General features: G+C 37.2%; 1 protein-coding gene and 1 pseudogene across 2 annotated transcripts in view; both read left to right on the forward strand.

The window, feature by feature from the left end:
• The window catches only part of ARID4A (AT-rich interaction domain 4A), a 65,626-nt gene extending 41,619 nt beyond the window's left edge, over positions 1 to 24,007 (forward strand). The window contains exons 16-24 of one of the 2 annotated variants that reach the window (XM_058739178.1): positions 1,217 to 1,467; positions 3,975 to 4,172; positions 9,084 to 9,168; positions 10,002 to 10,203; positions 11,781 to 12,914; positions 13,643 to 13,747; positions 17,655 to 17,861; positions 18,475 to 18,621; positions 22,154 to 24,007. In XM_058739178.1, the coding sequence (XP_058595161.1) occupies positions 1,217 to 1,467; positions 3,975 to 4,172; positions 9,084 to 9,168; positions 10,002 to 10,203; positions 11,781 to 12,914; positions 13,643 to 13,747; positions 17,655 to 17,861; positions 18,475 to 18,621; positions 22,154 to 22,257 (2,433 nt within the window). In that variant the 3' untranslated portion in view covers positions 22,258 to 24,007. The remainder of the gene's footprint in view (positions 1 to 1,216; positions 1,468 to 3,974; positions 4,173 to 9,083; positions 9,169 to 10,001; positions 10,204 to 11,780; positions 12,915 to 13,642; positions 13,748 to 17,654; positions 17,862 to 18,474; positions 18,622 to 22,153) is intronic. The other variant, XM_058739179.1, reaches the window with a different exon arrangement.
• LOC131517280 (10 kDa heat shock protein, mitochondrial-like) lies at positions 12,922 to 13,636 on the forward strand (annotated as a pseudogene).
• Positions 24,008 to 26,142: the final 2,135 nt, after the last annotated feature.

Genomic DNA, 26,142 nt, shown 5'->3' on the forward strand with positions numbered 1-26,142 from the left:
AGTTTAAATAACACATAGGAACTAGGGAAAACGTATTATACTGAGATATAATTATAATGTTTTCTAGTGCTGAGTTGTTGGCCCCTTTTCTGTCCTCACTTTATTCCAAGTAGAGGGGAACTCTGCCAGTGTGTAGAAGTGGACTTGAAGGAGAACTTAGGACAGAATAAAATGGCTCACCAGTTTCGTGGTCAGTTGAGCATGCAAGAGGCTAGATGAAAGCTTCTGGGGGAAGACAAGTTCCTGCCGGCCTAGTGAGCTCTCTAGATACTCATTCAAAGAAATCCGCTCACTTGTTGGCCATTGATGTAATTCAATCCTTTTAAAATGTAGTCACACAGAAATAGAGTGATAATGTAAATTTTATCTTAAAAATAGTGGAATTAGAGACCACAGAGCTTTAAGAGTCCATAATATATATATATATATATTTTTTTTTGCTGGTTAATCTTTTAAAAGTACTATTATTAACCTGTATCATTGATGTTTAGTTAATTATTTTAGAACATTCATTGTAGCCAAGAAATATTGCAAGTGGGATAAAACATGCTAAGTGAAATAAGTCTGACAAAGACAAATCCCATATGATTTCACTTACAAGTAGAATCTCAAAAAGAAAAAAGAATAAGTGAAAAAAGAGAAACAGACTGATGAATACAGAGAATAAACTAGTGTTTGCCAGAGGGAGGGAGTGGGCGGATGGGCTAAGTAAGTATAGGGGATTCAGAGGTGCAAACTTGGAGTTATAAAATAAGTCACAGGAATGAAAAGTACAGCATAAGGGATATATTCAATACTATTGGGATAACTGGTAACCAATGGTGATTATACTTAACCATGGTGAGCACTGCATAATGTATATAATTGTCAGTTGACTGTGTTGTACACCTGAAATTAACATAACATGTCAACTCTGATTCAATTAAAATTTTATTGTAGTCAAGAAATACAAAAGTGAGATAAAATAATGTGAACAAAGGAAGAGATTTTTACTTCTAATGTAGTATGTAGCCAAGGATCATAGGAGACATGGACATAATTAAGTAATTTATATGGGTTGAAAGGAAAAGTGCCCAGGAATTGATGGGCTGTCATTGTTATGTCTCAAGCCTGAGAGAAGACTAGTCATTGCTGTGAAGCGTTACGAAAAAGAAACATTTTCTGCCTTTTTCCCCATTTGTAGTGATAGCTATTTTAAAGCTTTTACCCCTTCTAGGGACGAAGGAGAATAGCTCGAGATGCAAATTCTATTAAAAAGGAAATTGAAGAAGACAAGACAGAAGACAAATTGAAAGACAACGATACAGAGAATAAAGATGTAGTTGAGGACTATGAAACCGTGGAGAGAAAAGAAAACGAGTTACTGCTGGGGAGAAAAAATACACCAAAGCAAAAGGAGAAGAAAATTAAAAAGCAGGAGGATTCTGATAAAGACTCAGATGAAGAGGAAGAAAAAAGCCAAGAGAGGTACATTATCTTATATTTGTTCTCCAGAAGCACCTGTCTGGGGTACAGCAGCGCTCTGATCCTGCTTAGAGATTCAGGTTTGAGGGAATGTTTTCTTATTGGGACTTCCGTTCCTCTTGTCTAGTGAAGGTGAGACACATTGTGAAGATGATGTGTATCGCCTTTCGGAATTGGAGAATATACTGGTCGCACCATTTTAATAGCACTTGTGCCCTAAACAGTGGCCTCACAGAAGGCTGCGCCACCCAGTCAAAAGAAAGGTCCTGCAGTTGACAGCAGGGAAGGGAGCTGGAGAAAAATGGAGGAAGTGGACAAGAGGAAACAGCGACAGCAAAAATTCCATTTTAAAAAAGGTACAATGTGGGAAAGCTAACAAACACATGGGTGCACAGTACTAGCAGATGTTTCTGTGTGTTAGCTTTATCTAAGACATTTTTCTTTTCAAGTTATTGTATTAGAATAAGTGGCATGCACCCCTGATGCTAGTTTGGAAAATACATTCTTGCCCCACATCACACCAATAAATTTCAGTTTTTTAATGTCCATTCTGTTTGCTGTTGAGTGTTGGTATTTTTTTTCCATGTATTATACATGTATGGACTGAACTGACTTAAACATTACCAAAGATTAGGCAGTCCAGCTAGAGCAAATTAATGTCCGACTGTGTTTAGTTGGCCATTTCTGTGTTGTCAAATGGATTTACTAATTTTTATATGCTACTAAAAAATGAATCTTAATTCAGCAACAACAGCATAACACACGTTCTTGTAACATGAGCTCTTCTCCATAGTTACTTTTTGATTACTACATTATATGATGACAAATTTTCTAGAAGTTTAAGTAAAATTGGGAAAAAGAAGCCTGCTGCATCCAACTAGTGGCTGACACCCATCTAAAAATTAACCATTGAGAAAATACTTGTAAAAATAGGAATGATTGGTGAGTGGGAGAGGTGATTTTATGATTCAGTCCAAATAGGTACAAAAGCTATCACAATTACATGTGAATTAGATGAGTGAATAAAGAAAGTTCTGTATCGAAATAGGATTAGGAAAACTGGGAGGAGAAAATTGGAGTTGAATATAATGATGTGAGTGCAGAATTTCAAATATTTGGACAATAAATTTAAGCAAAAGTGAACCACTTAAATCAGGGCTAATTATAGTTTGAAGTTTTATTAAAAATAAGCATCAAAATATGTGTAATATGTATTTAATACATAAAACATGTAATACATGTATATATGTGTATATATGTATATATATAGATGTGCGTGTATATATATATCTATATATATATATGTAATATGTGGTTTTAAAAGCCTTTATAGTTGCTATGTAAATAGAATAAGTAATTGTTTTCAGAGAAAATTTCAGACTTGAATATGAAAGAAAATACGCCCTTCTATTAAATAAAGATTGAATATATAGACAAACATAGTTCGTATTCTCATTCTATAACAGGAATCATGGAAACGGGAGATTTTTTTATCTGTAGACATTTCTGTTTTAAGTAGTTTCTTAATATTTTGAAATTACCTTATCAGACTATAATATTGAATGTGTCCTTCGAGATAAAACATTTCCCAGGGCAAATGAGGTTGTCAAAGCTTCTTCATGTCGGTTCCCCTAGTGCTCCCCCGATGAATGCCCCACGTTTATTAGAGCATAATGCCTCCTCTGAAAGAAACATTTACCACTCATGACATTAGGATGATCTTTGGTGTAGATCTCTTCTGAATCCTTGGAGGGTTAATACAAAATGTTTTGTTTATAAAAAATACTGAAATATTGTCAGACCTCCCTATGTCAATCTCTTTTATACCTGATTATTTTAAACAAAAGCTGGTGGGAGAGGAGTACAAACACAACAGAAATCAGTATGAGATACACAAAGCTTTGTTCTCCTGGTGCTATCCCACAGTTTCAACAAGTGACCTAATATTCAAATATCTATTGTTTCTTTGTTAGGGTAGGAAAACCTTTAAAATATAAACTAGTTTAAAAGATATAGTTACTGAGGTAGATAGCCCTTGTTCATTATTCTGCCCACTAAAATAAAACAGTTATGCTAAAGACCATTCTAAATTGAGCAGAGTGGTAGTAAAGTAGATTCAAGACAATTTAGTTGCAGGAAGTTAGAAACTATCTTTAGATAATTTTCACATAATAAGGTGGCACTTGAATATGAATCCTAAAGACTTTTTCAAAGCACATGGCTCTTACTTTATCAAAACTGATTAATTTGACTACATCATCAACTGTGATTGATTGGCCTTTAAGAAATATGGATTTACTTGTGGTACAGTGCACCGTTACGTAATAAATAAATTCCTTAGTAGGTAGTCCATAAAAATCTTCTCCTTCTCCTCCTTCTTCTCCTCCTCCACTGACATGCTATTAAGGTAATACTTAGGTTTTAACTATTCTACATGTTGAATTCTTTTAGCATATATTAGTTCTCCATTAAATTATTAGTAGCATTATCAATGTTATAACTTGCTGCAGGGAAGAAACTGAAAGCAAATGTGACTCTGATGGGGAGGAAGATGAGGAAGACATGGAACCCTGCCTAACAGGAACCAAAGTGAAAGTAAAATATGGTCGAGGAAAAACGCAGAAAATCTATGAAGCTAGTATTAAAAGCACTGAAATTGATGATGGAGAAGTTTTATACTTGGTACATTACTATGGATGGAATGTCAGGTAAGCAGAAAACGTATTTTCTTACTATTGAAATTTATTTCCATGGTTCACAAAGATCAGTGTTGTGAAGAACCAAAGAAAATGGTATATATAAAACAAATGGTTACAAAGCATACCTTTTATCTGAATTTTCCAAGACTTTTAACATCTCCAGTGCTTTACTAGCTGTGTCAGTACTTCAGGCAAGGGTCACCAAGATCCTATGTGTAGTTGAACAGGTTGGATTTATTGCTCATTTGCAGTGAGGGAGAATACAGTAAGGGATACCATGGGGCATTCATCAAGAGAGTGTTAGATGAATTCATGAAAGTCCAAGGCACTGCCTCTGGAAACAGCAGTAGCCCAGGATTTTATGGAAACATCCTGCAGACCATGGGCAGGGAGGCAGGCCTGAAGCTCCCAATGGTGCAGGTGGTTTGTCTGTTACATTTATTCGAAATCATGCTCGTATCGGGGCACTGGGGTGGCTCAGTCCGTTAAGTGTCTTGACTTCGGCTTAGGTCATGATCTCACGGTTCATGGGTTGGAGTTCTGTGTCGAGCTGTGTGTTAACAACTCAGAGCCTGGAGCCTGCTTCGGATTCCGTGTCTCCCTCTCTCTCTGCCCCTCCTCCACTCAGACTCTGTCTCTTTCTCTCTCTCAAAAATGAATAAATGTTAAAATAAATAAATAAAATTTAAAAATAAAAATAAATCAAGCTTGTATCAAGTATTATAATTCTAAGTTGATTAATTTAAAAATGTTAGGACTCAGATTTGAGCTTGTTAGATGATTTTAGGGAGGGTTTAAGGAAGTGGGTTTTGCTGTAGATTGGATGTGGTCAAGAAGTGGTGATTAATTGTGTGATTGGTTTCCTTAATAAATCTTATCTAGAAGAAGAGAAGACTAGACCAAGGTTAGTGTTGTAATTGATAAAGAAGCAGCCGTTAGTTACTCAAGATAAAAGGATGTTGGTCATTTTTGTGGGTTGGATAATATTCCTTTTTATCCTGTGTTTAGATACTATTATGAAGTGGTCTTGTTTTTGTCTTGATCTGTCATGGTCATGGGATAGACTTATCTGATGTTGATGTTCTGTGAAACTGTTGATGTTCAACAGGAGAACAACTGCATGTAGCTTTGAGTCCAGATCAGCTCTGTGGCTGATAGTACCAGGCCAGTTCCTCTACTCTTCTCTTTCCCCTTTGGAAAGTCTTATGTGTTTAATATCTCTGCTTGCCCTGTATTTGCTTGGAGCCAGAGTGCTTCAAGGTTTCCTTACATACTAGAAATGTGCTGTTATGTGTCAATTCCCTCACCTCTAAATCGGGTAAGATAAAGCACCTGCTTTATAGAATGTTGTGAGAAATAGTGCTTAACACCTGTATTAACATACAAAGTGCTTAGAACAGTGCCTGGCATACAGTAAGTACTCAATAAATGTTGACTGTTTTCTTTAGTGAGGGAGAGTTAGGTTTCTTTCATTTTGCATCATTTTAAGAATATGGGTTTAGGTGTGCCTGGGTGGCTCAGTCAGTTAAGCGTCCGAATCTTGATTTAGGCTCAGGTCATGATCTCATGATCGTGGGATCAAGCCCCACATCAGGCTCTGTGCTGGGCATGGAGCCTGCTTGGGATTCTCTCTCCCCCTCTTTGTTTCCAACATGCATTCTCTCTCTCTCTCTGTCTCTCCCTCTGTCTCTCTCTCTCTCTCAAATAACTTTAAGAAAAAAAAAAAGGATGGGTTTAATGAATAGCATATAAAACTTTAAAATTTCTCAGACTGGTCCCTATGTTCTTCACACTTGTGCCAACACTAGAAAGAAACTTGTTTAAGTTTGTTTATATATTTTGAGAAGAGAAAGAGCGAGAGAGCATATGAGCACGAGCAGGGGGAGGCAGAGGGAAAGGGAGATAGAGACAGAATCCCAAGCAGGCTCTGCACTGGTAGCCTGGAGCCTGATGCGAGGCTTGAAATAATGAACTGAGAGATCATGACCTGCTCCAAAACCAAGAGTCGGATGCTTTACTGAGCCACCTAGGTGCCCCACAAACTTTAATTTTTAAAACATGCTTATTATTCAATATTTATAGTTGACATACATTGTCCTATTAGTTTCAGTTACACAACATGATTCACCAATTCTGTGCAAACTCTTTAGTGATCTTAGAGATCTGTTGTTTTGTATGCACATATTGAATTCGGGGAGAGGGGTACTATCTTGTCAGCTCTGAGTCACTGTCTTTGCAGTTGTAGCACATTATAGCCTTTGATTTTTCTCTGCTTCCATTCAGTTCCAGCTATCCACTCTTACTCTGTGTGGGTCTGCTCATCTTTCTAGAAAGTCCCCTTCCTATCCTTTACTCTCATCTTTTTAATATTTTACTATATGACTTAAGTCATTTTACTTATTTTTAAAAATTTATTCATTTTTGAGAAACAGAGTGAGACTGAGCAGGGGAGGGGCAGAGAGAGAGGGAGACACAGAATCCGAAGCAGGCTCCAGGTTCTGAGCTGTCAGCACAGAGCCTGACGCAGGGCTCGAACTCACAAACCGCAAGATCATGACCTAAGCCAAAGTCAGACGCTTAACCAACTAAGCCACCCCGGCGCCCCAACAGTCATTTTATTGTATGCTCACGTTCTTCCTCACTGGTTATCTTCCCAACTAGTTACCTAACTGGTTACTGCTATGGTTCGTGGTTTTTCATTGTCCTTCTGTACTCCTAAAAGCTAGTATAATTGCGGTCTGCTGATGGAAACAGAGCCACTGTAGCTCCTAGAGAATCCAGTTGGGTTTCTAAAACAGGGTAGCATGTGCAATTGTGAGGGGAGTGCTGGTGTGTAGTTGAGAGATTCTGGGACCACCCTTGGTTGGCAGTATTAATACTGGAGTACCTACATGACATACTGTGGTGACCAGGCCATGTGGCCTCTAAATCAGAGGTGTACTCTAAATCAGACCTGTGCTTCTTAGTTGTGTGATAGGTCCCGTAAAAGTTTGAAACTGGGCAGTTACTCCTTTGCCCTTGGACCAGATACATAAATAACCCTCTTATTGCATTTAGTAGACTGTCCTCGATTTTAGTGTATGTCTGTCTTTTACACCAGACTGCAAGCTGCATGACAGCAAGGGTCTTCTTCTTACTACTCTCTACAGTGTACACTGTAGACATGTGCCTGGCCAGACAGTGCCTGGCATGCTAGTAGGCCCTCAGTAAATGTCCAAGTGAGTGATTATTATGAAATAAGGTAAGAATAAAGCCTGGTGAAATGAATATATTGGGTTAGTCCAGGAGGAGATCGTTTTTTCAAACCATAGTGCAGGTAAGTCACGGTCTTATGTCAACCGATATGTGGATATTGGAACTGTGTCCTTCCTTCGCACAGCTCCATGGTAACTAGGTTACACAGTGAGGGTATGGTTTCCATTAACCTGGTGCAGTTCAAAGTAAGGACTGCCTATAGTGTTTTTTGCCTGAGTGTTCAGATTTTAGATTTTGATTAAGCTCTATAAATACCTATATATTTACATAATGTAAGAACTGGCATTTAGTTGTAGAAAGTTTAGTTTCTTGTTTGCCCTGATTAGTAATGTGGACTGTGTTGAAATTTAAAAGTGATGTCAATATTTTGGAAGAAGGTATAAGGGAAATGAGGAGTTTTCAATTTGAGCTAAGCAGAATAAAAACTTAAAGGAAATGAAAGATCTTGGGGCATCTGGGTGGCTCAGTGGGTTAAGTGTCTGACTTTGGCTCAGGTCGTGATCTCACAGCTCGTGAGTTTGAGCCCTGCATTGGGCTCTGTGCTGACAGCTCAGAGCCTGGAGCCTGCTTTGGATTCTATGTCTCCCTCTCTTTCTGCCCCTCCCATGCTTATGCTCTGTCTCTCTCAAAAACAAACATTTTAGAAAAATTTTTGATAAAAAAATGAAAGATCTCTAAAATTTTTCAGAGTCTTAGAGGTAACAGTTCAGAATAAAATTTTATTAGAAATATTAGCAACTATAGGGGCGCCTGGGTGGCTCAGTTGGTTGAGCATCCGACTTCGGCTCAGGTCATGATCTCACAGTTCGTGAGTTCAAGCCCCGCGTCGGGCTCTGTGCTGACAGCTCAGAGCCTGGAGCCTACTTCAGATTCTGTGTCTCCCTCTCTCTCTGTCCCTTCCCCGCTCATGCTCTGTCTCTGTCTCTGAGAAATGAATAAACATTAAAAAAAAAAAAAAGAAAAGAAATATTAGCAGCTATGTGGGATGCCTGGGTGGCTCAGTCGGTTAAGCATCCAACTTTGGCTCAGGTCATGATCTCACGGTTTGTGAGATCTAGCCCCACATCGGGCTCTGTGCTGACAGCTCAGAGCCTGGAGCCTGCTTCAGATTCTGTGTGTCCCTCTCTCTCTGCCCCTCCCCTGTTCACACCCTGTCTCTCCCTCTCTCAAAAATAAACATCAAAAGAAAAAAAAAATACTAGCAGCTATAGAGTTCTGGGAGGAAAAGAGAGCTGAAAAGGACTTCATAAATAAACCTGGAACTGATCATGTTACAAATGTGAATTCACTTCACTTATCTCTGCATTCATTATTTGGTCAATAGAATGAATGCCAGTGTAACATCAACTTATTCTGTTAAGCTCAGGTCTGTGGAAAACAAAAGCTCAGTACAGAAAATAAAAGCCGTTTAAACAGTCTTGAATCTGCATAGGTTTTTCTTGCTCATTTACCCTAAGAAATTTTCTTGCCTTGTCCTGGTGGTGGCAGGTTTACAACGCACCTCGTACAGGCTGGTACTTGTTACCAATACACCAGCCCCTGTGCTCTTCATGTTTCTGCCAACAGTAGAACTGAACTCTTTAGTTTTCTCACTGCTGTTTCATTTGGTGCATACATTTCAAATAAGAGATTACTGTGAAGTTTTATTTTTTTCTCTGTTTTAAGGTATGATGAATGGGTGAAGGCTGACAGGATAATCTGGCCTTTGGACAAAGGTGGACCAAAGAAAAAACAGAAGAAAAAAGCAAAAGTATGTATATAGAGTCATATCCTTTATGATAAGTATAGGTATTATTTATATTATACTGTGTTTTATAAATCTTGTTTTCTCATTGTAATAATCATCTTGATTTCTTTAAGGTAATTGTGATTTTCTCTCTGGTAACCCAGAAGCTAAAAAGTAAAAAATGTAAACACATTACCATATTGTTTAAGGAAAGATAAAAACCAGGGACTCCCTAGGAGACAGGCTTCAAACTCAAATGTCTCTAGGGGCTCTATAGTAAAAGGGTAAAACAGGATTGATGGTGACAAAAAAGAGGACACATTCCTCATCAAGAGAGGATGGAACTCACCACTCTTGTGGGATGCAGACTCAGGGTTGTCAGATTTTAGGATTTTTTTTGCAGACAACTGTCTTGAAAGCTAGTACTAGATAAATCTAAAACACATACCTGCTGGCTAGTTGTACTCAACATCCCTACCCTCAATTTTCAGCCTGTGCTGTAGAAATTCACCTAGGGTTTTGTCTGTTTGATGGCAGGTCTCTTTCTTGTCCTCAGGGAATAGTAATGAACAAGGAGGGGTGCTGAACAAGTTGTTCAGTTCTCTAATGCATGGACTCTGGCCTTCACCATGGGACTGCGGTGTTACAAACCATAGACTATCTTATTCATATAATTATAGCTATGTTAGAAAACCACTTGTTTTTGGTTTTTCTATAAGCACGAACTAAGAGTTGACATATAAAATATATAACCTTTTTTGAGTTACGGTTTTCCTTGGAGAAGTAGAATGTCGGTAGAATGTTCATTTTTTTCTAAGGCATCGGCCCTTCTCATACGTTTTGTTGCTGTTACCCAGAATAAAGAAGACAGTGAAAAGGATGAAAAGAGGGATGAGGAGAGGCAGAAGTCAAAACGAGGACGACCTCCTTTAAAATCTACCCTTTCATCAAACATGCCATATGGTTTGTCTAAGACTCCAAACAGTGAAGGAAAATCAGGTACCAGAAGTGCTCGCAGCAGTATGCCAGACAGCTCACCTCTGTCAAATGGAATGGAAGGTGCTAATTTTGAGGATCGTTGATTTTTTAAAAAATCAATAATACAATAAAACTTTACTTGTGTGAGAGATTCATAGAAAGTCATCTAAGTTTTTAATCTCATATAAACTACAAAACTTGATTTGAGATAAATATTTTATTTAAAAAGAAAATTTTTTTTAACGTTTATTTATTTTTGAGACAGAGAGAGACAGAGTATGAACGGGGGAGGGTCAGAGAGAGAGGGAGACACAGAATCTGAAACAGGCTCCAGGCTCTGAGCTGTCAGCACAGAGCCCAACGCGGGGCTTGAACCCTCGGACCGTGAGATCATGACCTGAGCCGAAGTCGGACGCTTAACCGACCGAGCCATCCAGGCGCCCCTGAGATAAATATTTTAGTCTCTCATGTTTACTTATGACTGAGTGATGTCTTCCTTTAATTGGAATACTTTTCTCGTCAGTATTGTAGGAGTATTCTATTTTGAAAGAAGATGGGTTGACAAGTCATGCATCCTACTGTGTGCTGCACTGTCCTTCAGAGCATGCACCAGTGTCTTCTACAATTCAGTGCTGTTCACGCAGGATATTTCAACAAAGCTGACACCAAGGTGTTCAAAGCACACAAACTAACGTGGTATAGGCATGTTTTGTGATGAGTATAGGTGAACATACTTTATTTTGCTTTTAACTTTTTTCTCACCTTTCTACCTTTGTATGTTTTCCCATGAAATTTAAAATGTTAAATCCTTGTCTCATCAAAACGTTTTCCTCCCTTCAAGAAAAAAGCTATTCTGAACTAGGACTGCCTTTCGTCCACGTGGTGTTTATGTGTAAATTAGAAAAGGGCTTGCTCCCTCCTCATCACTGCCATCTACTGGAAGCTTATCATAACACACAAATGCAAGATGTCCACCAAATGAAGCGTGTCTATTTGAGTTTGCCTTTTTGGACTTCTTTACAATAGGAGTACCATGTGGGCAGAATTTTTATATTTTACAGTTCCTGTACATTCTCACAGCCCTACTTTATTATTTTAAAAAATTCTCTAACTTAAAGAGAATGAGTTCTTTTGCAAGAAGGTAGCTTGCCTACACTTTTATGTCTTTAAATCAAAAGAATATTTAAACCTTTGGGAATTCAAACTGCTCATTTTGTACATCTCTTCTTTTCAGAATTTTTAAAAATAGAATGTCATATTCCTTTCTAGAGACACAGAATGCCCATTACGTTTATTAATCAGTATCTATTAGACCTCAGATCAAACCACTTAATGTATTAACTAACTATCTCAGTACTAGTCCTTTGCTTTTTCTGAGGATTTTTCATAGCCCAATTTCTGAGATTTTTTCGTAGCCCAAACTAGCTCTTTTATAGACTTGAGATAGTAATATTTTCAGTGTAATGTGTTTTTACATGGAGTTAATTTTGCAACTTACCACCCCCTCCCATTTTTTGGCCCAAATGTATGATTTATCAGGAATTTCTACAGGGGAGTATTCAGTGGTATATGATTTAGAGTGGTAGAATTTTTATTCTAAAATTACATTGGTAATTAAGGCAGAAACCTTTGTAATACAGTAATATTTCCTCTTGCAGACTCTTGCTCATCTGATAGTGAAACAGAAGACCTTTTAGAAAAGAATTTGATGAATGAAGAACTTTCTCCTGATATTAAAGACCTAGAAAAAAATGAACACTTGAATGACGATAAACTAGATGAAGAAAATCCAAAGATTGCTGCACATATATTAAAAGAAAACGAAAGGACACAAATGCAGCCTTTAGAAACACTGAAGTTAGAAGTTGGAGAGAATGAACAAATAGTACAGATTTTTGGAAATAAAGTGGAACAAGGAGAAGAAGTTAAGAAAGAAGCTGAAAAATCTCCTAAAGGAAAGGGAAGACGAAGCAAGACAAAAGATCTTTCTTTAGAAATTATAAAGATTTCATCATTTAGCCAGGATGAAGCAGGAAGTGAATCTCATATAGAAGCTCAGAGTCTAGAATTTTCTTCACTGGACAGTAAAAATTTTTCCTCTCCTGCTGAAGATGAAATTGACCAGTGTGCAAAAGAAAAAAAGTTGAAACGGAAATTACTGGGACAATCATCACCAGAGAAAAAAACAAGAATCGAGAATGGAATGGAAATGACAAACAGCGTATCTCAAGAAAAGACCAGTGACTGTATTGCATCTGAGGGAATGAAAACCTTAAATTTTGAACAACATTTTGAAGCAGAAAATGAAGAAATGCCATCATTAATCGCAGAGTCCAACCAACGCAGTCAAGAATTGACTAGTGAAAAATTTGACAGTCCAGCTGAAGAAACTGTAAATACTCCACTAAAAGAAGAAGAGGATGCAATGCCTCTGATTGGGCCTGAGACCTTGGTTTGCCATGAAGTAGACTTGGATGATTTGGATGAGAAGGATAAGACCAGTATTGAAGATGTAGTAGTTGAAAACTCTGAGTCTAACTCTCTTGTTTCTATTCCACCTGCCCTACCTCCTGTTGTACAGCATCACTTTTCAGTAGCTTCACCACTTACTCTCAGTCAAGATGAGTCTCGAAGTATAAAAAGTGAGAGTGACATAACCATTGAAGTTGATAGCATTGCTGAAGAATCTCAAGAAGGTCTCTGTGAGAGGGAATCAGCAAATGGGTTTGAAGCCGGTGTTGCCTCTGGTACCTGTAGTATAATTGTTCAAGAAAGAGAGAACAGAGAGAAGGGTAAGAACTTTCTAGGGAGAACATCAGCCTTTACGTTCAGCCCCAAAATTAGTAAGTTAAGAGTTTTAGGAATTCTTGATCTGTAAAGTTCGCACCCTCCCTCCCTCCTATTCTTTCTTTCCTTTGTACGTCACGTCCCTACTTTCCCTTCCCATGCCTTTAAAAAAAAACGTACATCGAGAAATTCATGTGGAGTAGACAGGTGAATAATACAGCTGCTCTTATGGCGGCGGTGGTGGCTCAAGCGCAGAAGACCAACTGCAGCGGCCGGAGTTATGGCAGGACAGGCGTTTAGAAAGTTTCTTCCCCCTTTGACCGAGTTTTAGTTGAAAGGAGTACAGCCAGAACTGCAACTAATGGAGGCATTATGCTTCTGCAAAACTCTCAAGAAAAAGTATTGCAAGCAACAGTAGTAGCTGTTGGACTGGGCCCTAAAGGGAAAGGTGGAGAGATAACAAGCATTTAGCGTCAAAGGTGGAGGTAAAGTTCTTCTCTCAGAATATGGAGGCACTAGAGTAGGTCTAGATGACGAGGATTGTTTCTTAGAGAGGGTGACATTCTCAGAAAATATGCAGACCGAAATAAGTTATTATTGAAATGGTATCATGTGAAGCTGCCCATTCCACTGAAGTCTCTCATCCTGTAAATAATTTCCATGTCTTTTATAATAAACTAATGGTATCCAAAATATATGTATTTTTCAAGTCGTCTCTTCCCCCTTATTTCAGGTCAGAAAAGGCCAAATGATGGAAATAGTGGATTATTGGCAAAAAAGCAAAAGCGTACCCCAAAGCGAACGAGTGCTGTAGCCAAAAGTGAAAAGAATGGAACAGGTTGGTGCTTTCCAATGCTGGCTTTAGACAGCATAAATTTAGTTAATATTTTCAGCATTTTGTTGGCTTGATCATTTGTGTCAATTTAAAAATAAATTTGGTTTATTATGTTCTGAAAATAGCAATTTTCCCATTAGTTTTTGATCTGAAGGGGCTGATCAATTTTATTTGGAGCTGGAATAGCTGTGATTATTTTTTTTATGTTTACTTCGTTTGTATTTCTTATGTAAAGCAGTTTAATATTGAGGAATGTATTTGAGGATCTTGAATAATAGAAAAGTAATATTTGCTCTAGTGGTAAAAACAGATTAAGTTTACATTTCTGAATGGAATGGTTTACTTTAATCTAGAAAACCTGATTTCTAAATAGTATCATAGTATTTTTAAAATGGGGGATAATGAAATTCATGTGGAAATAAATGAAGAAATTAACAAATCAGTATGAATCAACAGATTACATGAGAAAGATTTTTGTACAAGGAATAAAAACTGTCATAGAATATAATAGAAATAAACATGGTTGATTTTGACAAATTAAAGTTTTATCTCTAAAATAAGCCTTCATACAAGTCTGAAAGGAAAATTCCAGGTTATAGTAGATACATATTCCACAGAAGGAGCATATAATTTTATACAAGATCAAAGGCATTTCAAAGGAAAATTTCTGAACCATAGCCACCTGTGGCTGGACAATACAGATGTAGAGAGAAAGAGCGATGGGAAATGAGAAGAGAGAGGCAGTAGGAATTACCAAGGGCAACTGAATAACATCATTGTGCCTGGCAGATACCACGTTTGTCACATAAAGTGAACCCCACCAGTAATGGGACAAGAGGAAATCATGTACTACCTGGCAGGATACAAGAAGAACACAGCTGCACCTCTGTGACATTCCTGTCAAAGATGCATAACCTGAATGTAATCATGAGGAACCATCAACAAATTCAAACTGAAGGGTATTCTGTAAAATAACTGGTCTGCAATTTGAGAAATTGTCAAGGTCATGAAAGTCAAAGAGGAACTGTTCCAGATGAAAGGAGACTTAGGAGACATGACAATTAAATGCAGCATATAATTCTCACCTGGATCCTATTGTTACAAAAGACATTACCAGGTCAAGTAGAGAAACTTGTATGGGATAGGAAGATTAGATGATGATAATAGATTTGTGTTCATTTCATGATTTTGATGGTTGTATTGTGGTTCTATAAGAGTGTGGTGGTTTTAAAAACAGATCTACAAATTTACGGATAGTCCCCTCTTCAAGAGGCAAAGCCTGATTCCCTTCCCTTGCATGTGGGCTGAATTTAGTGACTCACTTCTAACAAATGAAGTGATAGAGTAGGACTTCAGAGAACAGGTCATGAAAGGCACTCCAGATTCCTCCTTGCTCTCCCTTGGATCACTTGCTCTGGGGAAGGTTGGCTGCCAAGTCATGACGGCACAGCAGGTATAGAGAGGTCCACATGGTGAGGAACTGAGCTTATCCTGCCAACAGCCAGCAAGGAACTGAGGCCTCCTGCCAGTAGTAGCCATGCGAGTGAACCGTCTTGGAAGCATATCCTTCAGCTCTAGTCAAGTCTACAGAGACCACAGCCTCAGCTAAAAGCTTGACTGCCACATCACAAGAATTACCTGAACCAGATCACTCAACCAAGCTGCTCCCAGATTCCAACACTCAGAAATATGACATATAAACTGCTAAGTTGGGGACCAGTTTGCAGATAACACGAGGAGAATGCTCTTGTTTATAAGAAATAAACACCAAATACTCAAGTGTGGCAGGGAAACTTAACCTTCAAATGGGTCAGAAAAACATTTTTTGGTAACTGTTCTTACAGCTTTTTTCTAAGTTTGAAGATTGTCTCAAAATAAAAAGTAAAAAGGATTAAAAAGGAAGAAAGGAGATCATCGGTTTTACTTTTGGGAAAGAATATCTGGCTTAATCTTTGGCAAGAAGAAATGAACTAAAGAGATGGGAAGTGAAATCATTAGGACTCAGTCATTATTAGTTACATATGAGGGACTGGCTAATGGACACATGGGATAGAGGAGTAGTAGCAGGCTGTTGGAAAAGTAAGTAATTCAGGGAATGTTGGGTTAGAGATACCCAGTATTAGGGAAATAGGAGCTTCGAAGAGTCTGTTTTTACAAGATGGTTGTGTAAAGGATTGTAAGAAGATGCGATTCCTGTGGAAGAGATGTAAAAAGAGAAAAAGGACCAACAGAATTATGTGAGATATCTGTATGGGCACTGATCTGAGACAAATGCAAATCAGTAAATGCCAGTGGGTTTGAATAAAAAAGTTTCAAATGCTATTGGATATGCAATAAGATTAAATACATTGATTGGATTTGTTGAGTTGTAAATGTTGGGACCCTAACAAGAGCACAGGAATGTGATTAGAAGATGTGGAAATCAGGATAACAAAGTTTCTTTCAAGAAATTTTACTTTAAAAGAGAAGGAAAGAGGTGCCAGCTAAAAGGGAAAGTTTTCTTTTTCCCTCCTCTAAGAGTGGGAAAGATATAAGCATGTTGGTAGACTCTGGGAAAAGAAGTTGAAGCTAAAAGAAGATGGATAATTGATGTTGAGATGCTCCAGGGGAGCTGGGAGTGGATGGTTTTAAGAGTACAGCTGAAGAGAGTAGTCTTCAGAAACACTCTCTTTTTGACCCCCCCCCCAAAAAAAAAAAAAAGTCAATAAAGACAGATACAGATAGAGGAGAGGCTGGGAAATTGAGTGGGTAACCCTCAACCTTGCCTTGTCAGAAGGCAAGGTTGGCTTTTGAGAGAGAGTAGGGTAGAAGTAGGATATAGAAGATGGGCGGGGGGGGGGGGGGGAGAGGAAGAAAACAATTCTAATTTATGATGAAGTGAAGAGCAAAAGCATCTCTAAGTACAAATTTGGTGAGGAGGGATAGAATTGCAAACAATTATGCAATTCATATGTATGCAAACATATATATATGTTAAAGGATGTGTATACATCAGGTGTTTCTGTCCTTCAGTTATGCAGTTTGGGTTGTTTTTGGTTTTAAACATAAATGGGGCAATACTACACATATTGTTTCATAACTTTGAGTTTTCATTTAATAATATATATTGGATATTTTGCCATTTTTGTTCTTATAAACTTTAGCTAATTCTTTTTAACCACTTTAGCAAAGTATTCAGTAGTATATTTGACCCTTGAACAACACAAGTTTAAATTGTGCAGGTCCACTTATAAACAGATTTTTTACAGTACTGTAAATGTATTTTCCTTGTGATTTTCTAACATTTTTTTCTGTAGATTAATTTGTTATAAGAGTACAGTATATAATGTTGTATATAACATACCAGTGTGTGTTACTCAACTTTGTTATCAGTAAGGCTTCTGGCCAACAGCATGCTATTATTAGTAAATAGGTTTTGGAGGAGTCAAAAGTAATTGTAGATTTTTGACTGCGTGGGGGTCGGTGCCTCTAACCCCGACGTTGTTCAGTGATCAACCGTGTATAATTTTTAACCATTTTCCTACTGGTGGGCATTTAGATGTCCATTTCTTTGCTATTAAGAAATTTGTGCGTTTGTGGGGCACCTGGGTGGCTCAGTCGGTTAAGCACCAGACTTCAGCTCAGGTCATGATCTCATGATTCGTGGGTTCAGGCCCTACGTTGGGCTCTGTGCTGACACCTCAGAGCCTGGAGCCTGCTTCGGTTTCTGTGTCTCCCTCTCTCTCTGCCCCTCCCCCGCTCACGCTCTTTATTTTTCTCAAAAATAAATACACATTAAAAAAAGAAATTTGTGCATTTGTACACTTATTTCTGTAGGATATTACAAAAATGCAGTTGCTGGGTCTGCTGCATTTTGATATTTGATATTTTTATCATTTATAATCTCTGAATCCATTTTTTCTTATTATAGGACAAAGCAGTGATAGTGAAGATCTTCCTGTCCTGGACAATTCAAGTAAATGTACACCAGTAAAGCATCTTAGTGTGTCTAAGCCACAGAAGCTTGCACGATCTCCTGCAAGGATTTCCCCTCACATCAAAGATGGAGAAAAAGATAAACACAGGGATAAACATCCAAATTCATCCCCTAGAACATATAAATGGAGCTTTCAACTCAGTAAGAAGCTTTAGAAAACCTGAATGTATATTGTAAAGTGGTACTTACCTTAAAATGTCAAAATGAGAAAGAATGATTACCAAATTCATTTATGTAGGTTTCCAAATGTTGCCTTATCAGTAATTACCACTTAAATATAAATCTGTATCTTTTCATGATACTAACCTGATAAATACTAACCTGAAAGATCTCCAGTTACAAAATAAGATGGTGATTTGTATATATCATTGAAACTGAAATACCCTTTCTAGTATTGGTAATTGCAAATAACTAATAAATGAAAAAATCATCTATACAAAGAAACAATTTAGATAAATATAATTATAGATCACAGTTGCTGTGTGTTGATGTTTTCTTGTTATTTGCTGATCATTTAAGTAATACATCATTAAGTAATATATATTTAGTACAAGAAATTTGAGTTATATACAGAAATCTTACTCATGAATGTAATTAGTGTCATACTTGTTTATAGAGCCTTATTTAGCTATTGATATGTAAAAGTTTTCATAAATTAAAGCTTTTGAGGATTTATAAGTTGGATTTTTGATAGAACTGCCATATTCTTTTAAGTAATTTTTTTAAACCAAATTAACTTTTTTTTCCCTTTTAGATGAATTAGATAATATGAACAGTACAGAGAGAATCTCTTTTCTCCAAGAAAAATTACAAGAAATAAGAAAATATTACATGTCTTTGAAATCCGAAGTGGCAACCATAGACAGGAGGAGAAAAAGATTAAAAAAGAAAGACAGAGAAGGTAATTTGATTGTAATTTTTCTTCCTTCTATTTTTCAAATATATATATCCTATCATTTTTGAAGATTTAGGTTAGTCTTTGAATATATATAGTACACATTGTTGTTTTTAGATTCCTTATGCTGTCTTTGTGCTATTGTTGAAATGAGTGAGTCAACAACTGAATTAATCAGGATGAGATTCTTGAAAAGGACTATGAACTGTTTTACAAAATGTGTGATTTTAGTAAATGTGATGGGTTCTTAAGAAGAGTTACTCCCTCTGAAATTCAGTCTTTGCTCAACATACATTTATTGGCTACCTATTAACAGGCACTATATCTGTTATTATGAGGTTCACCAAAATTAATGGACATATGAGCTTATCTTCAAAGAGATTATTTTGTTGGGATCATAAATTATTTCCTAAGCAGCTCAACAACATTCATTGAAACAGTTCAGCTCAACAACATTAATGCATACACATTATGTGCTAGGCCCTCTTCCAGGTGGTAAGTACAGAGATGAATGAAATATGGACCTTGATCTCAAAAGATCTTAACTTCTAGTGGGAGAGTGTGTGAGGAGGGCCCCAAGAGTGATACTACTTGGTGGGAGGAGAGATTAGTTTGGAGTAATCTTGGAGAGAGAGTAATGCCTGGCCTATACCTTAAAACTGCACAGAATTATAGCTAAACATTGGTATATTCACATCAGATCCATCCCTAAGCCCCACTATAAAATAAGAGTAAAGAAAAGCCCTGTACCCACAAGAACAAGATAAGGGGGCAGCAGACCACAGTAGACAAGACATGTCAACAGCTTAACTCTTACGAGCTGAGAAGCAGACAGACAGCTGTAACTGTCCTAGCAGAGTGCAAAAACCTAAGCTTGTTTATCCTTGCATTAGGACAAAACAAGAAGCAAGCCAGTCTATATCATATCACCCCAGAAAGCAGGGATATATGTGAGATTAAAAATGATTGGTTGAAAGTGGAAGGAGAAATTGGATTCTTTCGTCCCATGCTGTGAAACAAACTACCCTTTTCTACAGCTTTAGCAGAAAAATAAGAAATTAACTTATTGGAGGGAGAGGGGAATGAATAGGCTTGTAGACTTCAGGTACACCAGTCTTAGCTGAAGGTGAGGGTTAAGTGCAAAACCAGAAATAAGGAGCTTGAGCAGAAGTATACAATACTGAATGATGAGATTCCTGTCCCTTTTCCAACTGTAACTCTTATCCTTTTGGCTTCCTGAAAGCTGACAACTAAGCTTATGCTCATTCTTGGGAGGAGACTGAAGAATTCCTCTGGAGAAGCTGTTCAACCCAAGAGGAATGCCTAACACAGATACCAACATTTGGAGGTTCCTGAACCAAAAAGCAAGATCCTTGCCAATCAGTACATATATACTGCCCACCACTGAAAAGCTCTGCATACTTGTGCACAGCTTCCAGTTGGCTTTTTGATATCCTTCTTTTAAATATGGAAGCCACAAGAACAGATAGGAAGGCTTCTACATAAAGGTAGAAACCAAAGTAGAAAATGAGAGTAAAAAAAGGACCTTGGAAAAAACAGACAATGTCCCATCCAGAACATCAAACTATAGCTAGACACAGACGCAGGAAAGGTATTGCAGTCTTGAAACGAAAATATGATACTAGTAATACAATTCAGGGACCAAGAAGGATCTCTCAAAAATTAAAAATATGATAGGAATTTAAAAAATGTAATAATAGAAGAGAGAGAGCAAAGCTAAAGAAACTCCAGTAGATGGTCAAAAAGACAATAGGAGAAAAGAACTAAGAGAAGTATAGGATCTGGCCAAGAGATACACCTTCTGAATCACAGAATTCCTAGAAAAAGCACTGAGTAAACATAGGACACTGTCATCAAAGAACTATTATAAGAAAAATTTCCAGAAATAAAGGATATGAATTAGGAGATTGAAATAATTCACTGTAATCTCTCTAAAGAATGGGGGAGAAAAATCACACCAAAGCACATTGTGAAATTTCAGAATCCTATGTGTAACAAGAAGATCCTAAAATTTTATCATATAAAGGCATATCTAGGGGCACCTGGGTGGCTCAGTTGGTTGAGTGACCCACTCTTGATTTCCACTCAGGTCATGATCGTGACATGGTGGGATCGAGTCCCAAGTTGGGCTCTGTGCTGAGCAAGGAGCCTGCTTAAGATGGTCTCTCCCTCTGGCTCTCTCTCTCTCCTTCTGCCCCTCCCCTGTGTTCGTGCGTGTGCTCTCTCAAATAAATAAAATTAAAATAAAATATCTAAAAAAAGGGTCTCAGAACAGCATCAGGTTTCTCGTGTCAGATTTCTCAATGGTAGCACTAGAAACTAGAAGCCAAACTAGAAACTAGAAAGCTAAGAAGACAACATGAGATCCAGCAAACAAGGAATCCTACCTAGGAAAACAGTGAGGCAAATACCAAGGTGATGAGTGAAAGCTATAGAATGACCACTGCAGAGCAGGCTTAGAGAGCCAACTATTCCAGAAGTAGGATGTACACGAGGGGAGGGCTTTGGGAAGGCGGTCTCTTACAAAAAGGTAAATTACCCGACAGGCTTGCCCATATTGAGAGTTTTCTACCAATGCAGAGACTCCGGGGATGTATTTCTGAGAAGATGAGTTGTATTATATGTGGTCTTGAATCCAGTCCAAGTCCAGCAATCTTTACTCCTAGAAGTAAGACGGAGCTAATGGAAGGAGATCAGGGTTTCCATGTTTGTCCTTTTCTTTAAAGACTGTAAATAGCAGGCAGTCTTTACAGAACTTCTAAACACAAAAAGAAAAGCAAATTAACAAATTGAAATTTCTTCAGAGCACCCTGACCTGCTTTAAATTTCCTAAAGGTGATAGGAGTTTCACACAACTAAAAAAAGATTCTTTCATTACAGTCTTCCCTTTTTTGTTTTCTTAGTTTTTTTTAGTGTGAAGTGAGTTATTAAAGTGAGATATTGAGTGACTTCTGGCATATTAGAATTTATAATAACAAGTTACATGTCACAGTGATAGTACATGTATACACTGAGAGAGATCCACTTAAACAAAAATTTTTAATTTTAATTTTTAATTTTCCTAAATTCTTATTTAGGAACAATTAGGCAGATTGGCAGGAGATAGGAAAGGGTTTCCAAGAAAGAGAAGATAAAGTACATAAAAAAATGGCAAAGTACCAAATGCACAGAGTGGTGATCCTTAACCTGTGTTATTTCCTCCTAGAAAGTTATGTTAAAGTCATGTGAGGACTTTTTCTAATCACACAACTACACTTCCATCCCGATCCTTATGATTCTAATACCTGACCTAGATAACTACTGTCGCCTGTGGGAATGTCGTGTCCATTAGGTCTGTCGGGCAGGATAAGGATAGGAAGCCAGTGGTTAGCTGGTTACAGGAAGTTCTGTGAGATGTTATTCCTTTAGCACCATTTAAGGGGACTGGTTGAAATGAATGGTAAATATATTTCTAATTTGCCAGTGGCTAGGTATCTTTGATCGTTTTGGGTCTAATGTAGTTGTTTGGCTTCCGCAGTGTCTCATGCAGGAGCCTCCATGTCATCTGCTTCGTCAGACACTGGAATGAGCCCATCATCATCATCTCCCCCACAAAATGTGCTTGCTGTAGAATGCAGGTGATGAACGCTTTCTCTGCCTTGCCAGCAGTTTGCTGCCATGGACATAAATCCCAAAACCCTGAAATACAACCACAGAAAGCACTCAACTGGTTTGACATTGCTAAGTATATCCTGTATACTTTTCCAGGCTGGATTGTATCTATTCCCTCTCTTTTCTTTTCTTTTCTGTTGCAAACAATAAGCTGATTAATAACTGAAGGTTAGGCAGCCTGCCATATTTGTCATAATTTTTCCTAATTTTTCATTTTTTGTGAAGATAGAAAAAGGGCACTTAGCAAATTTGAATTTGTATAATAAAGCTTTCAAACGTTATAGAAATCATAGACAAGCAAGTGCACATGATAAACATCAAAATATTATCCAGCTGAATAGTGACTGCTGCACTTTCACTAAGATGTATTTGAACACTTGGTGAGTAGGGGGTTTATGTTGTGTTTTTTTTTTAATTATTGTTGCTGTTGTTTTTTTATTTTTGTGGAAGCACTTGCTATTTAGAACTGCCAAAGTATATGTTCAGCAGTGTGCCCAGGTTTAAAGGTGTAAATGGGACAAAATAAATTGTGAAAGGAAGTGTAGTTGACTGAAAACTACAGTTGTAATAAGTCTTCCACTTTTTATAGGATTTTTGAGCACACAATTATGCAAATATTTTAATGTTTATTAATGTTTACAGTGGAATTGTGAATAAGTTTTCAGTGGACTATCTTATCCCTTGACAAAAATATTTTGTCTTTTTTCTATGTAATTTCAGAGTTTTTATTTTGTTACAAAAAGACAAAAATGAAATATATAACAACAATGAAGTTATTTAACAAGATTTCTAAAGCTGAAAATTTTGTGTAAAATAAGGTATTATCTTGCAACTTGTTAAATATATTTATTCAGACATTGGATGTTGTATTTTTATGTATTTTTTAAAATATTAATAAAATGGAAAAAAAGAAAATTCTAGGTTAATTCACTCTTTGGATGACAATAGCTCTCAGCTGTCCCTTTCACAGGAGGTTGCATCCAGCAGCTCTGCCCGCGCTGAAGGGAGCGCGTCTCCGTCCTTCAGACAGCACGGACTCTAAATGGGCATCTGCATCATTAAAGTATGTCCTCGTTTAGAAACTTTGGCAGTCCTAGTATTTAAACTGTTTCGAGGATCAAATTTTTGGTTGCCCTTACAATACTTTGTCATAGTTTTTATGTTTGCTATACTGCCGAATAAATTTCTTATCTCCCAAAGTTGAGATGCAACAACTAAGTAAAGCAACTATGTATGCTTTGTCTGTGAATTGTTCCACAGACTGATACATTTTGTAAATAATTCTTCCAAAATCATGTATTTAAAGCATTTTTGCCATATACATTATGTAAAAAGGTGATTTTTTAAAATCAGTTTTTAAATTCATGTTTGTACATTGAAAGGGGTTTTTTTTAAACCTCCTTTTCTGTGTTTAATATGCTGTAGAGTAATAACCTAGATGCTCTAGACTGTATATCAGGATCTGATTTACAAGAACAAAGTCAGAGCCAAACACTAGTGATGGCATAGCATTACTGAAATCATTGTTTCTTAATTTCATTTTACCACATTGTGAACTTGTGATTCAGATTCCTTCCATTTTCGCAGAGAATTAAAAAGAAAAAAAGTACTCTTGTAAAATGCACTTTCCTGTCTTTTCTTTGCAAAGCAGAAGTATTTCAATGTAAAATAAAAATGGAGCTCAGTGGGCAGTATTAATAAAGGCCATGTTTTAAACATAGGCTTTATATTTTTAGTTTTCATTTAAGTGATTGTTTTTTTCCCAAGTGCCAGTATCTTACAGTTGGAAAATCAGACTTTAGAAAACAAAGCATATTCGATATATTCATCAGTCTTTACAATAAAATGTTTCTAGTACTTAATTATAAAAATGAAAAAAGTGTGTCATTCAAATCTAGTTGGAACTTGGAGGCAACCGTAGATTCATACGTTGGATATTTTAATGATTTCCTTCACTAACGGTTCAGTAAATGAGATAACTGGTTACCAGCTTGAATGCCATCCCTTCTAATCAATATAAATCTAGTAATGAAGTATTGGGACTTTGCTGCAGAGAGCACAATTATATATTCATTCAATGGGTATACGGACACTATTAAAATCCTTCTATTTTGAAGCTGGAGAGGATTCTGAAAGTAAATGAATATTGACTATTAAATTCAAATATGAGGCATATTTTGAATTCAGCTAAATTTAGGATAGCACTTGCATGTGACTAAAAAAGTATAAAGATACTCTTTAAAATAGAAGGTGCTGTCTCCAAAGTTATTTGAAGATTATCGAGGTTTATTTCAGTATTCCGTTGTGTGCCTTTATTGTTTGTTGTATTTCTAGTTTTCCTGCCCTTCACTAAAAAAACATGTTTGAACTTTGGTATATAGCGCGCACACACACACACACACACACACACTCTGTCTTCTATGAAATTGCTTTAAGTTAGAGAAATCCATATGGGTAAAGCTATTAATTTGCTTATATATCTTTCTTACAAATTCTAAAATAGAACTTTCTTATAACCCCTGTAATTTAACAGAACTGTCAACACTGTGAAAGCATTTGAAGCTATATTCAACCACACATAAAACGTATTACCATAATTCATTCATCAACAATTTGTCAGGTATCTTCTGTGTGCCAGGGACTGTGCTAAGGCCCAGAAGTTAAAACAGTGAACAGGACAGAAAAAGGTCCTTGTCTTTAGGCAATGTATAATCTAATGAGATAGATGTTTATTTCTTAACTATACGTGTGACAAACATATTAAGGTATGGGGTGCCATGATATACGATATAGGAGCCCAACTAGTTTGAAGGTAAAGGTGGTCAGAGAAAGCTTTGCAGAGAAAGCAACAGTAAAACCCTCAGTGAGGATAATGAATTGGCTAGGGATGCAGGTTGGGAGAGTAAAGCGCTCCACGTGCATGGGGCAAGGGGGTAATGAGCCAGGGCAAAAACACTTGAGTCGAGAGAGGCAGGAGCCAGGTCACGCAGAGACATTCATTTTATAAATAACTCCTCCCACATCATGTATTCAAAGCAGTTTTGCTGCTTTAAACCCAAACCATGCACCTGCCCAGCTCTGCCTCTTCCTGCTCCTCTGTTCTCCCCACCACTCTGTCCCTACTTGTCCAGAGCCATCTCAAGAGCCACTTTTCAATGAAGTTTTTGCTGACTTACCACCACCAGAATATCAACTGCCTTTTATGCTCTGATTGCATTTTCAACCTATTATTTTAGTTGACAACTTGCCTTGTATTGTGTTTACTTATGCATGCGTCTTTCTGCCCTACCAGATGTTTAGTTCCTTAAGTACCTAGTCATACTCGTATCCCACAAAATGCCTGATCCAGCATCCAATAGACGGTAAGATGGTCAAAAATTATGTTTACTTAAGTTGAAAAAAATTACTTTTGAGTTGCTAGTGTTTCTGTTTTCTACCAGTGATTTTTATGTACAAGTCAGACATCTGTAAGTTGTCTTTGTGGTTCTTTTCACAAGGGAATAATGTGAAAATATCATTTGAACAGGGTAGACGTGTTAAACCATCTAATCCTCAACTCAAAATATTCTTAAACTGATGAATTTTTTTCCTTCTTGTGTCTTCTTCCCTCTTCCATTACTCCACATGGTTACACACAGATTTTTATCCCATTACAGGAAGACAACGGTATGTGATGGCATTCATCATTAGTGAAGGTTGAAGGACTGTTACAATGGAGTCTGTACTAATGCAGAATTTCTAACATATGCTTGGTGTTTTCACACAGGAGACATTTTTTTTTGTAGGTCTTTACATTTTGTTACAAAACCAAATGACGTTTTTTCTTGTTAAGCACAAACAACCTTTTTATATATT

Source organism: Neofelis nebulosa, chromosome 7 (genome assembly GCF_028018385.1).
Source record: "Neofelis nebulosa isolate mNeoNeb1 chromosome 7, mNeoNeb1.pri, whole genome shotgun sequence".
In the NCBI taxonomy this organism is placed as follows: Eukaryota; Metazoa; Chordata; class Mammalia; order Carnivora; family Felidae; genus Neofelis; species Neofelis nebulosa.